This window comes from Macaca fascicularis, chromosome 19 (assembly GCF_037993035.2).
Source record: "Macaca fascicularis isolate 582-1 chromosome 19, T2T-MFA8v1.1".
Lineage (NCBI taxonomy): Eukaryota > Metazoa > Chordata > Mammalia > Primates > Cercopithecidae > Macaca > Macaca fascicularis.
In genome coordinates, this window is record NC_088393.1 from 15,182,586 (window position 1) to 15,196,401 (window position 13,816).

The 13,816-nt window shown below is 45.7% G+C and overlaps 1 protein-coding gene across 3 annotated transcripts in view; it reads right to left on the reverse strand.

Annotated features, from left to right (window-relative positions):
• Window positions 1-315: 315 nt before the first annotated feature.
• The window catches only part of ADGRE2 (adhesion G protein-coupled receptor E2), a 42,306-nt gene continuing 28,805 nt past the window's right edge, over window positions 316-13,816 (reverse strand). Inside the window, exons 16-20 of one of the 3 annotated variants that reach the window (XM_045379220.3) lie at window positions 12,190-12,256; window positions 11,514-11,605; window positions 8,878-9,046; window positions 8,682-8,792; window positions 316-1,958 (exon numbers count right to left, since the gene is read on the reverse strand). In XM_045379220.3, coding sequence (XP_045235155.2) covers window positions 1,950-1,958; window positions 8,682-8,792; window positions 8,878-9,046; window positions 11,514-11,605; window positions 12,190-12,256 — 448 coding nt within the window. In that variant the 3' untranslated portion in view covers window positions 316-1,949. Of the gene's footprint in view, window positions 1,959-8,342; window positions 8,491-8,681; window positions 8,793-8,877; window positions 9,047-11,513; window positions 11,606-12,189; window positions 12,257-13,816 lie in introns of those variants that run through there. The other 2 variants (XM_065536321.2, XM_045379219.3) reach the window with 2 other exon arrangements.

Below are 13,816 nucleotides of genomic sequence, written 5' to 3' on the forward strand. Positions count from 1 at the left end.
CTCCCATGACTGGGACCACATCTGGCTGTGCCCACGTGTGCCACTGAAGTGGCGTCATTGTCTGGGGTAATACCCAAGGTTTGTTGTCTCATGTCAAGAAAATTAAGGACATGGACACACACAAGGAATGAGTTTAGGAGTGGAGGGTTTTTTTTTTTTTCTCTTTTAGACAGAGTCTTGCCCTGTTGCCCAGGCTGGAGTGTAGTCGCATGATCTCGGCTCACTGCAACCTCTGCCTCCTGGGTTCAAGTAATTCTCCTGCCTCAGCCTCCCGAGTAGCTGGGATTACAGGTGTGTGCCACCACACTTGGCTAATTTTTGTATTTTTAGTAGAGACAAGGTTTCACTATGTTGACCAAGCTGGTCTTGAGCTCCTGACCTCAGGTGATCCACCCACCTCAGCGTCCCAAAGTGCTGAGATTACAGGCATGAGCCACTGTGCCTGGCCAGGAGCAGAGGTTTAACAGGCAAAAACGAAGAGAAAGGAGAACAGTTCTCTCTCTTGTGTGGGAGAGGGGCAAATGAATGGGACCCTCGTCATAGTGCACCAGATTTTGTAGACAGGCTTGAGAAGGCGGTGTCTGATTTACCTAGGGCCTACCCCTATATAAGCTGGTCACCCCACCCTAATCTTATTATGCAAATGAGCTTTCCACTTGGCTGATGCTATGTTGTCTGCTATTTACTGTACACATGGCTGGCAAAGAGAAGGGAACTTGGAGCCGCCATTTTGGACATGCCTAGTCTAGGTAGCTTTTTCCTATTGGCACAGCCGCCGGCATCCACCCGTGCAAGCTTCCGGCTTGCTTATCTATGTCTGCAGCTCGATTTTACAGGCTGCTCTTTGTTAGAAAAGAAAATGATTTGGGGACTGCTTTTCATTAAACAGAAAATCTTACTGAGGACTTCCTACCCTTGCTATTTACCTAAATGACTTCTCCTTAACTCCTATATCACCACCATGCTTGGCTAATTTTTAAGTTTTTTGGGGGGTAGAGATGGGTCTCACTCTGTTGCCCATGCTGATCTCAAACTCCTGGGCTCGAGCCATCCTCCTCCCTCACCCTTCCAAAGTGCTAGGATTACAGGGCATGAACTGTGCCATACCCATCTTCGAAGTTTCATGGTCATGTAGAATCTCTATTCAAGGAAAGCAGATAACAGACAGGGGAAAGGGCATTTGCTTGGCACATTTAGGAGTTTTGCAGGTCATTCCTTAGAAATGGAATTTGTTGCACATTCCTGATCTGAGAAACTTTAGAAATTTTTCTGCATGTTGGTGTGAAGATGAAAGAAGACAGTGTTTATAAAACAGTTTATACTTCAATTGCCTAGCAGTAGAAACTTGATTTCTGGGAATTTCAGCTTCTGAGTCAACTCTAGCTGCAAGAGCCACTTCATTTTCCCCTAAAAGCTCCATGAAGGCAGAAGCCGTGTCTCTCTTGATCTATGTGTGAATAATCAGTATTTTTCACATGACTAAATAATCAAACCCGTAGAACTAGAGAACAGCAACAACGAAAAAAATTAAGAAATCCAGATTGTGGTGTGAACATTCTAGCCCTTTCGGATGTTGTTGCTATGAAAATCCTCTTAGGCTCGTTTTCCTGCTTCATTTTAAGATCTGGAAGAGTCTTTGTAGGAAGCAGAGGCTGTGGGAGAACCTTCTATACCTTCATAAATATTGTGCTTCAGAGTGACCAAGATATGGGCCACTGCTGGCCATCTGTATGCTGAGAGTTTGTGGGGCATATTGTAGGGCATGGAAGAATTCTGGTTTCTGCAGGAATTGAATGCCAAGCATGCCTTCCATGACATCCTTCATATTGCTGACACGGTGAATTTCTTGAAACACACAGAACAAAGTCTTTTCTTTCCCCTCTAAATGGCTGAAATATTGTTCAGATTTTCCACGGGCAAAGAGGGAAGATCTTATTCAGAAGATTTTTCTAGTTAACCTGAAATATATATATATGTATATATTTTGTTGTTGAGACAGTTTCACTCTTGTCGCCTGGGCTGGAGTGCAATAGCGTGGCCTTGACTCACTGCAACCTCCACTTCCTGGGTTCAAGTGATTCTCCTGCCTCAGCCTCCCAAGTACCCGGGATTACAGGCATGTGCCACCACGCCCGGCTAATTTTGTATTTTTAGTAGAGACAGGGTTTCACCTTGTTGGCCAGGCTGGTCTCGAACTCCTGACCTCAGGTGGTCCGCCTGCCTCAGCCTCCCAAAGTGCTGGGATTACAGGTGTGAGCCACTGTAATATATTTCAGCCCAGCCTGAAATATATATTTTTAGAAATATCTATAAGACTATAGAAAGAAAACCTATAATTTCCATTTTAAAAAGAAAATAAGAAATTAGTTAAATAAGTAGATTATAGCTGCTTGTGCCACAAAAATAAGTAACTATGTGAGACGATAGATATGTTAATTTGCTTCACATGTAGATAACCATTTTATTATCTATATGTATACCATAACTTCATGGGTTAAACCTCAAATATATGCAATAAAATTTATTTAAAAAAAGAAATTTAAGAAGTCTTTTTTTTTTTTTTTTTCTTTTTAGAGACAGGGCCTTGCTCTGTCACCCAGGCTGGAGTGCAGTGGCACCATCTCTGCTCACTGCAACCTCAACCTCCCAGGTTCAAGTGATCCTCCTGCCTCAGCCTCCTGAGTAGCTGCAACTACAGGCATGTGCCACCATGCCCGGCTCATTTTTTAATTTTAATTTTTTGTAGAGATGGGGACTCACTGTATTGCCCAGGTTGGTGTTGAACTTCTGGGCTCAACTGATCCTCCCATCTCAACCTCCCCAAAATGCTGGAATTCTAGGCGTGAGCCACCACGCCTGGCCAAGAAGTCGTTAATCATAAGGTTTTCTTACCATATATATTTGTCAGGGCAACATCAAGAGGCCATGTCAGCTTTCATTTTGCTCCATCCCATTCTTAGAGGCCCCATCTTTGTATGCCTCCTAAACCCCAAGTTACCAAAGTTAAGAGGAAGTAAACATGCTGCAGTAAAATATCTATCTGGGCGAGGCGCAGTGACTCACGCCTGTAGCAGCCAGTGTTCCACCAGGTGCAGTGGTTCACACCTGTGATCCCAGCACTTTGGGAGGCCGAGGTGGGCAGATCACTTGAGGTCAGGAATTCGAGACCAGTCTGGCCAACATGGTGAAACCCTGTCTCTACTAAAATACAATAATAATAATAATAATAATAATAATAATAATAATAATAAATTAGCCAGGCTTGGTGGCAGGCGCCTGTAGTCCCAGCTACTCGGGACGCTGAGGCAGGAGAATCGCTTGAACCTGGGAGGCGGGGGTTGCAGTGAGCCGAGATGGCACCACTGCACTCAAGCCTGGGCGACAGAGTGAAACTCTCTCTCAAAAAAAAAAAAAAAAGATGTACCTGAAGTAGGGTGATTATAGTTAACATTAATCTACCATACATTTCAAAATAGCTGGAAGAGAATAATTTGAATGTTATTGGTATGAAGAAAAGATAAATATTTAAGGTGATAGATATCCCAGTTACCCTGATTTGCTTATATGAGTGTAGCAAATTATCACATGTGCCTAGAAACTATGTACGTCTATTATGGATCAATTAAAAAACATTTAAAAAGATCTACCTGTTTCCAAATGTATGTCTTGACCTCTGAGGTCCAGTGTTTGTGTAATGTTGCTTTAAATGTGGAGTTATAAAAGAAGGCAGGTGGGAAATTAATGAAATGTTAGAAGTGTTATCTATTGTTAATCACATCAGATTTAAAGGAAGAAGGACTGAGTTCCTTTTTTTTTTTTTTCTGAGACAGGGGTCTTGCTCTGTTGCCCAGGCTGGAGCACAGTGGTGGGATCGTAGCTCACTGGAGACTCAACCTCCTGGGCTCAAGCGATCCTTCAATTTCAGCCTCCTGGTAGCTGGGACTACAGGCACGCACCACCATGCCTGGCTAATTTTTGTATTTTTTGTAGAGATGGAATTTTGCCATGTTACTTTCCCACGATGGTCTGGAACTCCTGAGCTAAAGTGATCTTCCCGCCTTGGCCTCCCAAAGTGCTGGGATTACAAGCGTGAGCCAATGCACCAGGCCTGAATTCCTTTTTTCCATACCTTTTCCATCTCCAGTATGAGTTAGCTATTCCCAGGTTCATAGGAAACTTAGTGTAATTTCTAGGGTTCGAGATGGGCAGCTTCACTCGCTTATATAGTTAGTATTTAATGGATAATTAATATGTGCTCAAGAGGTTAATATTGTGCTTCAGGAAATTATTCAGTAGTGATCACAAGACATTCTGTTTGTATGAAACAAGACTGCAGAAAGCCGTGGCAGGGACTGCAGAATAAAAGCAAGACACACACATTTTCTTTTCTTTTTCTTTTTTTTATTTTGAGACTGAGTCTCACTCTGTCACCCAGGCTGGAGTGCAGTGGCTCAATCTCGGCTTTACGGCAACCTCTGCCTCCTGCGTTCAAGCAATTCTTGTGCCTCAGCCTCCCAAGTAGCTGGAATTACAGGCACCCATCACCATGCCTGACTAGTTTTTGTATTTTTAGTAGATGTGCGGTCTTGCCATGTTGGCCAGGCTGGTCTCAAACTCCTGACCTCAAGTGATCTGCCCGCCTTGGCCTCCCAAAGTGTTGGGATTACAGGTGTGAGCCAGCATGCCCGGCCAAGACACATACATTTTCAAACACCAGAGATACCAAGTTTTAGGAAACAGTAGAAGATAAAATGACATTAAGTAACGCAACGGGTTTTCTTGGTCCTTTGTCTGTAGTTGGCAGGAATATCTGATCACACACCTAAATTTCAGAAGCCTTTTTTTGGCTATCTGATGGCCTAACTCTAATTCCCTACACAAAAGGACATGTTTCCTTCCTTCAATGTGTATATTATTTCCAGTGGCTGTGTGGGGTGGAAGGGTGATAAATATTTATGCAAATATCTACAATATGAGGCAGATTTTGATGATTCTGCAATAGGTAAACCCAAACTATATGGGTATGATAGACAGAATAATGACCCTCCAAAGAGGTTCACATCCCTAATCCCCAGAACCTGTAATTGCTACTTGACATGGAGAAGGAGACTTTGCAGATATGGTTATGAAAAGGATCTTGAGACAGGAAAATTGCCCTGGATTGTCTTGGTGAACCCAACGTAATCACTGAGGTCTTTATAAGTATGAAGGATGTAGGAGAGTCAAAGACAGGGATGGGCGGGACGCAGTGGCTCACGTCTGTAATCCCAGCACTTTGGGAGGCCAAGGCGGGCAGATGGCTTGAGGCCAGGAGTCCAAGACCAGCCTGGCCAACATGGTGAAACCCTGTCTCTACTAAAAATACAAAAATTAGCCGGCCGTGGTGGCGGGCACCTGTAATCCTAGCTACTCGGGAGGCTGAGGCAAGAGAATTGCTTGAACCCAGGAGACAGAGTTTGCAGTGAGCCCAGATGGTGCCACTGTACTCCAGCCTGAGTGACAGAGCAAGTGAGGCTCTGTCTAAAACAAAAAGAAAAAAAAAAAAGACAGGATGGAGATTTAATGACAGAAGCAGGAAAGAGGGATGACTGACATGGCTTGATGATGGAATCTATAGTGTGGGTGAAAGTCTTACCTTTGGAGAGGACAAAAGAAATTCAGTCAAAATATGGGAATGTGGAAGGCGGATGTTCACGTTTGGTTGTATGATTGAGAGCATGGAGTTTACAATGTGTCACATGATGACTTGGATTTGTGTGTGTGTGTGTGAGAGAGAGAGAGAGAGAGAGACATAGGTGGTGAGGGCATTTAGTGAGAACAGAAGAGGAAATAGAAGATCCTGTGTTGGAAACAGGGATTGTGCAGGTTGGATGAAAAAGGTAATGAGGCCAGGCGCGGTGGCTCACGCCTGTAATCCCAGCACTTTGGGAGGCCAAGGTGGGCAGATCATTTGAGGTCGGGAATTTGAGACCAACCTGACCAACATCTCTACTAAAAATACAAAATTAGCCAGGCTTGGTGGCGCATGCCTGTAATCTCAGCTACTCGGGAGGTGGAGGCAGGAGAATTGCTTGAACCCGGGAGGCGGAGGTTGCGGTGAGCCAAGATAACGCCACTGCACTCCAGCCTGGGTAACAAGAGCAAAACTCCGTCTCAAAAAAAAAAAAAAAAAAAAAAAAGAGAAGAAAAGAAAAGAAAAAGGTAATGAGAGAAATGCAAATGCAGAAAGAGTGCCTGGCAGTATGGTGGGCTTCTTTTCAAAACTTAAAAAAAATTATTATTATTTATTTATTTACTTTAGACAAGGGATCTTGCTCTGTCACCCAGGCTGGAGTGCAGTGGCACAATCATAGCTCACTGTGGCCTTGAACTCCTGAGCTCAAGTGATCCTCCTGCCTTAGCCTCCCAAGCAGCTGGGATTATAGGCATGGACCACCATGCCCAGCTAGTTTTTATATTTTGTGTAGAGATGGGATTTTGCCATGCTGCCCAGGTTGGTCTCTATCTCCTGGGCTCAAGCCATCCTCTCGCCTCTGCCTCCCAAGTAGCTGGGACTACAGGCATGTGCCACCATACCCAGTGAATTTTTAAAACTTTTTTGTAGAGATGGGGTCTTGCTATGTTGCCCAGGCTGAATAGGCTCTCTCTCTCTCTCTCTTTCTTTTTTGACAGAGTATTGCTGTGTTGCCCAGGCTAGAGTACAGTGGCATGGGGCAACCTTGGCTCACCGCAACCTCTACCTCCCTGGTTCAAGCAATTCTTCTGCCTTAGCCTCCTGAGTAGCTGGGATTACAGGTATGCACTACCACCCCTGGCTAATTTATGTATTTTTAGTAGAGATGGAGTTTTGCCGTGCTGGCCAGGCTGGTCTCGACCTCCTGACCTCAAGTGATTTGCTCACCTTGGCCCCCTGAAGTGCTGAGATTATAGGCATGAGCCACCATGCTCGGCCCTGAATGGGCTCTTTAAATGGGAAGGAAGACTCAAGAGGCCTAAATCTCACTGGGTGAAGAGACTGTACAAATCTGGCTTTTTTTTTTTTTGAGATGGAGCCTCTCTCTGTCTCCCAGGCTGGAGTGCAGTGGTGCAATCTTGGCTCACTGCCAGCTCCACCTCCCGGGTTCACGCCATTCTCCTGCCTCAGCCTCCCGAGTAGCTCAGACTACAGGTGCCCGCCACCATGCCCGGCTAATTTTTTTTTTTTTTTGTATTTTTAGTAGAGATGGAGTTTCATTTTGTTAGTCAGGATGGTCTCGATCTCCTGACCTCATGATCTGCCCGCCTCGGCCTCCCAAAGTGCTGGCATTACAGGCTTGAGCCACCGTTCCTGGCTGATTTATGAAAAAGCGTTTAAACTGAGATATTTGCTATTGGTTAACGAGTCAAGGAGTTGCTCAAATGTGAACCCTCTTAGGGCATCACCTACTGATTCCCAGGTTGCCCCGTGTGTTTTTAAAACTTCATGTATTTACTTCTATTATTAGTATTGTTTTTTAGAGAAGAGGTCTTGCTTTGTCATCCAGGCCGAAGTGCAGTGGCATAATCATAGCTCAGTGCAGCCTCAAACTCCTGGGCTCAAGTGATCCTCTCACCTCAGCTTCCTGAGGAGCGGGACTACAGGTGCACACCACCACCCTCAGCTAATTTTTAAATGCTTTATAGGGATGAGGTCTCACTGGGTTGCTCAGGCTGGTCTGGAACTCCTGTCCTCAAGCAGCTGTCCTGCCTCAGCCTCCTAAAGTGCTGGGATTATAGGCATAAGCCACCATCGCTGGCCCCATTACTGCTTTTCTTTCTGAGTTTTGCAGGGGGTAGAGGGTGCTGAGTAGAGGCACTGCCCACTACCCACTACTAAGTGGTAGTTGGTAGAGGCAGACTTGTTAAGAGAGCCTAAATCCCAGTTAACACCTATTTCTGTTTAATTCATAAATATGTACAGCGTTTCCTCCCATGCTTGCCTTTATGGGGTGGTGGTGCCAAGTGACTGTGAGATAGACCAGTATGTGGAGAAAAGGGATAGGGTAAATGCTTCTGAGTAGAATGTGCATCACTGCTTCAGATCAATTCCTGCTCATTTAGTTAACCATGTATGGCACACAGTAGGTGTCCAATAGGAGTGTTTGTGTGTGAGAGTCAAGATAAGCACAGCTCCCTAAGGAGTAAGAGCCAAGGATTTTTTTTTTTTTTTTAAGTTTTGGGATAGGGTCTCACTCTGTTGCCTGGGCTGGAGTGCAGTGGCATGATCATGGCTCACTGCAGCCTCAACCTACGGGGCTCAAATGATTGTCCCACCTCAGCCTCCTGAGGAGTAGCTGGGATTACAGGTGCATGCCACCATGTCTGGCTAATTTTTATTTTTATTTTTTGTAGAGATGGGATCTTGCTATGTTGCCCAGGCTCGTCTTGAACTCCTGGCCTCAAGTGATCCTCTTGCCTAGGCCTCCCAAATGCTGGGATGACAGGCTATGACTGTAATCCCAACAGGCCTGGCTGATTAAAAAAAAAAAAAAAAAAAACATGTAAACTGAGATCATTGCTAATGGTTAATGAGTCAAGGCATACTCAGATGTGAGCCTTTCTAGGGCATCGCCTGCTGTATTCCCAGGTTTCCTTGTGTGATAGGCACATGCTCCTCAGGTGGGTCGGTTAGTGAAATGCTCTGGAGCAATGCGTGATCTTACCGTGCTGGGTTTGGGGGTGTCAGCCTTCGCACTGCTGGAGAGTGTGTGCATCTCAGACTCAGTTCTCAATTTCCTGAACCCTTTGGACCATTTCCTGTATTGCTCCCGGACCTGCAGAGGCAAAGCGTGCCCTGGGTCAGCTCACGGAAAGCAGTGAGGACAGGAAGAGTACTGGGTGGGAGCTGGGCAGTGGTACCTGCTGGCTGAGGAGGCAGTACACCAGGAAGATGAAGACGCCCTGCAGGCTGTTGATGATGGTGAAGAGGTAGGCCATGACCCGGGCAGCCGGACCCACCTGCAAGATGCCCAGACACCACGTGCAGCCCAGGATGAACAGCTGAGCTGTCGCTTTAAATGCCAGCATCCTGCATTGAATAAGAAAGAAACAGAATCAAGGCTATTTCATCTGTGCCCATGGAGTCCTCTGCCCTCCCCTGTAGATGATTTCTCAGACTGGGCTGTGATCAGTTTAGATCTTTACTGTCAATGATAGCCCACAATAGAAATGCCACCTGGGGCCGGGCGCGGTGGCTCAACATCTGTAATCCCAGCACTTTGGGAGGCCGAGGCAGGCGGATCACCTGAGGTCAGGAGTTTGAGACCAGCCCAACCAACATGGTGAAACCCGGTCTTTGGTAAAAAATAATACAAAAATTAGCCAGGCGTGGTGGAGGGCACCTGTAATCCCAGCTACTCAGGAGGCTGAGGCAGTAGAATCGCTTGAACCCGGGAGGCGGAGGTTGCAGTGAGTCGAGATAGCGCCACTGCACTCCAGCCTGGGAGTGACAGAGCAAGACTCCATCTCAAAAAAAAAAAAAAAAAAGGTTAGTTTTGAACATGCAAAGAGATTTCTGTGTTCATGAACTACACAGTCTCTTCAAATCACCAATACAACCAAAGCATGACATACGAAATTTGGAAAGGATAATGACAGGAACCTAGAAGAAAGCTCATTAATTTTGCACAAGGGTGCCTGGAACAACAAACTGCTCAAGCCCTACAGAGGAATTTTTTTATTTTTATTTATTTATTTATTTATTTATTTTGAGACGGAATCTCGCTCTGTCACGCAGGCTGGAGTGCAGTGGCGCGATCTCGGCTCACTGCGACCTCCGCCTCCCGGGTGTAAGTGATTCTCCCACCTCAGCCTCCTGAGTAGCTGGAATTATAGACGCCCACCACCACGCCTGGCTAATTTTTGTATTTTTAGTAGAGACAAGGTTTCACCATGTTGGCCAGGCTGGTCTTGAACTCGTGACCTCAAGTGATCCGCCTACCTCGGCCTCCCAAAGTGTTAGGATTACAGGCTTGAGCCACCATGCCCGGCCCCCGTAGAGGATTTAATGTTGATTAGGATTTTCCCAGAGGGAGGATTGCATGAGGAGTGATGAGGAGCCTGAACTGAGGATACGGTATGAAGGTGCAGGCTGGGCTGTGGGAACAGACATGAAAACATACACATTCTTTGCACTGTTTTTTTTTGAGTTGGAGTCTCGCTCTGTCACCCAGGCTGGAGTGCAATGGTGCAGTCTCGGCTCACTGCAACCTCTGCCTCTCAGGTTCAAGCAATTCTCCTGCCTCAGCCTCCCAAGTAGCTGGGATTACAGGCGCAGGCCACCACAACCCCCTAATTTTTGTATTTTTAGTAGAGACGGGGTTTCACCATGTTGGTCAGGCTGGTCTCTTTGGCCAAGCTAGTCTCGAACTCCCTACCTTGTGATCTGTCCCCTCCAACCCTTGGCTTCCCAAAGTGCTGGGATTACAGGCATGAGCCACCGTGCCCGGCCTTCTTTGTATTTTAAAAGTGCTAACTTCTTTGCACTTTTGTTACAGGACTGCTTACAAAAGTCCAAAGAAGTTTTTAACCTTTTGGTTTATTGATTCATAATGTTTGTACATCTTTATGGGGACATACATGATGTTTTGCTAACATGTATAGAGTGTGTCATGATTAAGTCAGGGTATTCAGGATATCTGTCACTTTGAGTGTCTATCATTTGTATGTGTTGGGAACACTTCAAATTTTCCCCTCTACCTATTTTGAAATATACAATATATTGTGAACTAGAGTCACCCTACTCTGCCATCCAACATTATAACTTACTCCTTCTATCTGACTGTATGTTGTACCCATTAACCAACCCCTCTTCATCACCTTGCCTACTCACACACCTTGTCCAGCCTCTGGAATCTATCATTCTACTTTCTTTTTCTTTTTATTTTTTGAGGCAGAGTCTCGCTCTGTCTCCCAGGCTGGAGTGCAGTGGTGCGATCTCGGCTCACTGCAACCTCCGCCTCCTGGGTTCAAGCGATTCTCCTGCCTCAGCCTCCTGAGTAGCTGGGATTACAGGCGCCCCCCACCATGCCCAGCTAACTTATCATTCTACTTTCTGCCTCCATGAGATCAGCTTCTTTAGCGCCTCTCTATGTAAGTGACAGCCTATGCTATTTGTCTTTTTGTGCCTGGCTTATTTCACTTAACAGAATGACCTCCAGTTTCATCCATGTTGCTGCAAATGACATGGTTTCATTCTGTTTTGTGGTCGAATTGTATCTTATTTTGTATGTATACCATTTACCAGCCAATGAAGATTTTTCCGGTTGCTCTGGGATTCACTAACTGAGATTAGACATGGACAAAACATTTTGCTCGGGGTGTCAACAGGATACCACTGAATCTGAGACGGCTGCCATAGAAGGATGGCTGCATCTGTTTACTCTGGGTGCCTTCAAAAGACCCTGAGATGGGACCTCAGTGGCTGTTGAGGCACATGGCTTGGCTCTTGGGAACCATACATGTCTGTGTTGTTGTCACCGCCTTCTCCATCTTACCTTGTGTTCTGGAGGGTGGACACTTCATTATTGAGGGAGGAGAGTCTGTTTTTCAAAATCCAGAGAGTCACCAGAAGGAGAGCTAAATTCACCTTCAGGAAACCACAGAAGATTCGTTGAATAGAATTTGAAACCCATTATCTCTCTCTCTTTTTTTTTTTTTTTTTTGGTCAGACAGGGTCTTGCTCTGTTGCCCAGGCTGGAGTATGGCGGTGCAATCTCAGTTCACTGCAACCTCTGCCTCCCGGGTTCGAGTGATTCTCCTGCCTTGGCCTCCCAAGTACAGGCACCCACCACCATGCCTGGCTAATTTTTTATTTTTAGTAGAGACAGGGTTTCACCATGTTGGCCAGGCTGGTCTTGAACTCCTGACCTCAAGTGATCTGCCCGCCTTGGTCTCCCAAAGTGTTGAGATTACAGGCGTGAGCCACCACATCAGGCCTGAAGCCCATTATCTCTTCATCTTAGCCTGTCTAATATGAATTATACATGTAAGTCTTTTTCTTAAATATTGAGTAACAGTGTTAGAATTTGAAGATTCAAGAGTGGTCTTAGGAAACCTAACCCAACCCATGACAACCCAAGGTGCGTTCCTGCTCTTGTCACCATCTTTATTATCTTGCTTTTCTAATGACCCTCAGCGGGGCAGCGAGGATGCTTAGATGATGTCACTTACAGAGAAGATGGCGCAGACAGGTCCAAGGAAGCCCCATATAAATCCCTTTTCTGGTTGGAGCCAGCAGCTGAACAAGAGAGAGAGATTTAAAAAAAAAAAAAAAAAAAAGCATCGGTTTTTGGAGATACGGAACAGTTATGTAAATCTATTCCTTCCCTCCTCACCACTTCCTCCCTTCCTCCCTACATCAACAATATTGAGTGTTTCTTTAGCGATAGGGTCTGTGGTTGGCTCTGAAGATACAGTGATGAGATCTAAGAACACGGTCTTAGATCCCCCAAATTTCTTTTTTTTTTTTGAGACGGAGTCTCGCTCTGTCGCCCAGGCTGGAGTGCAGTGGCCGGATCTCGGCTCACTGCAAGCTCCGCCTCCCAGGTTTACACCATTCTCCTGCCTCAGCCTCCCGAGTAGCTGGGACTACAGGCGCCCGCCAACTCGCCTGGATAGTTTTTTGTATTTTTTAGTAGAGATGGGGTTTCACCGTGTTAGCCAGGATGGTCTCGATCTCCTGACTTCATGATCCACCTGTCTTGGCCTCCCAAAGTGCTGGGATTACAGGCTTGAGCCACCGCGCCTGGCCAGATCCCCCAAATTTCAACTCAGGGAGGATACACGCAATTAGATACATTCTAACAATGAAAGAAAAATGGAAAGTTGTGCCAGGCACAGTGGCTTACACCAGGACTTTGGGAGGCCGAGGTGGGAGGATTGCTTGAGGCCAGGAGTTTGAGACCAGTCTGAGCAACATAGCAAGACCCCATTTCTACAAAAAAAAAAAAAAAAAAAAAAAAAAAAAGCCAGGTGTGGTGGCTCACACCTGTATTCTCAGTTACTTGGGAAACTGAGCGGGGAGGATCACTTGAGTCCAGGAGGTTGAGACTGCAGTGAGCTGTGATTGTACCACTGCACTCTGGCCTGGGCAACAGAGCAAGACCTAAATTGCAGCATTTTAAATTTCTATTTAAAATAGAAAATGAGTCCAGGTGCAGTGGTTCACGCCTGAAATCCCAGCACTTTGGGAGGCTGAGGCGGGTGGCTCATTTGAGGTCAGGAGTTCGAGACCAGCCTGCCCAACGTTGTGAAATCCTGTCTCTACTAAAAACACACAAAAAATGAGCTGTGTGTGGTGGCGTACGCCTGTAATCCCAGCTACTCGGGAGGCTTGAACCCGGGAAACAGAGAGCAGAGGTTGCAGTGAGCCGAGATCATGCCACCGCACTCCAGCCTGGGTGACAGAGTATTTCTAAATAAATAACTAAATATAAAATGACTGAATGGTCCTTTAAAATTCCTTTCTATGGCTGAATAATATTTCACTGTGGATATGTTACTTTTTTTATCCATTCATCAGTGATAGGCATTGTTTCCAATTTTTGACTCCTTTAAATAATGCTTCTATGAGCATTCATGTACAACATGTTGCTAAACGCTTAGTTTAGGTTCAGAGGTACATTGTGTAGGTTTGTTATGTAGGTCAATTGCACATTGCGGCGGTTTGGCGTACAGATTATTTTGTCACCCGGGTCATCAGCACAGTGCTCTATAGGTCATCTATTTATCCTCACCCTCCTCCCACTTTCTACCCTCAAGTACGCTTTGGTGTCTGAAGTTCCCTTGTGTCCATGGG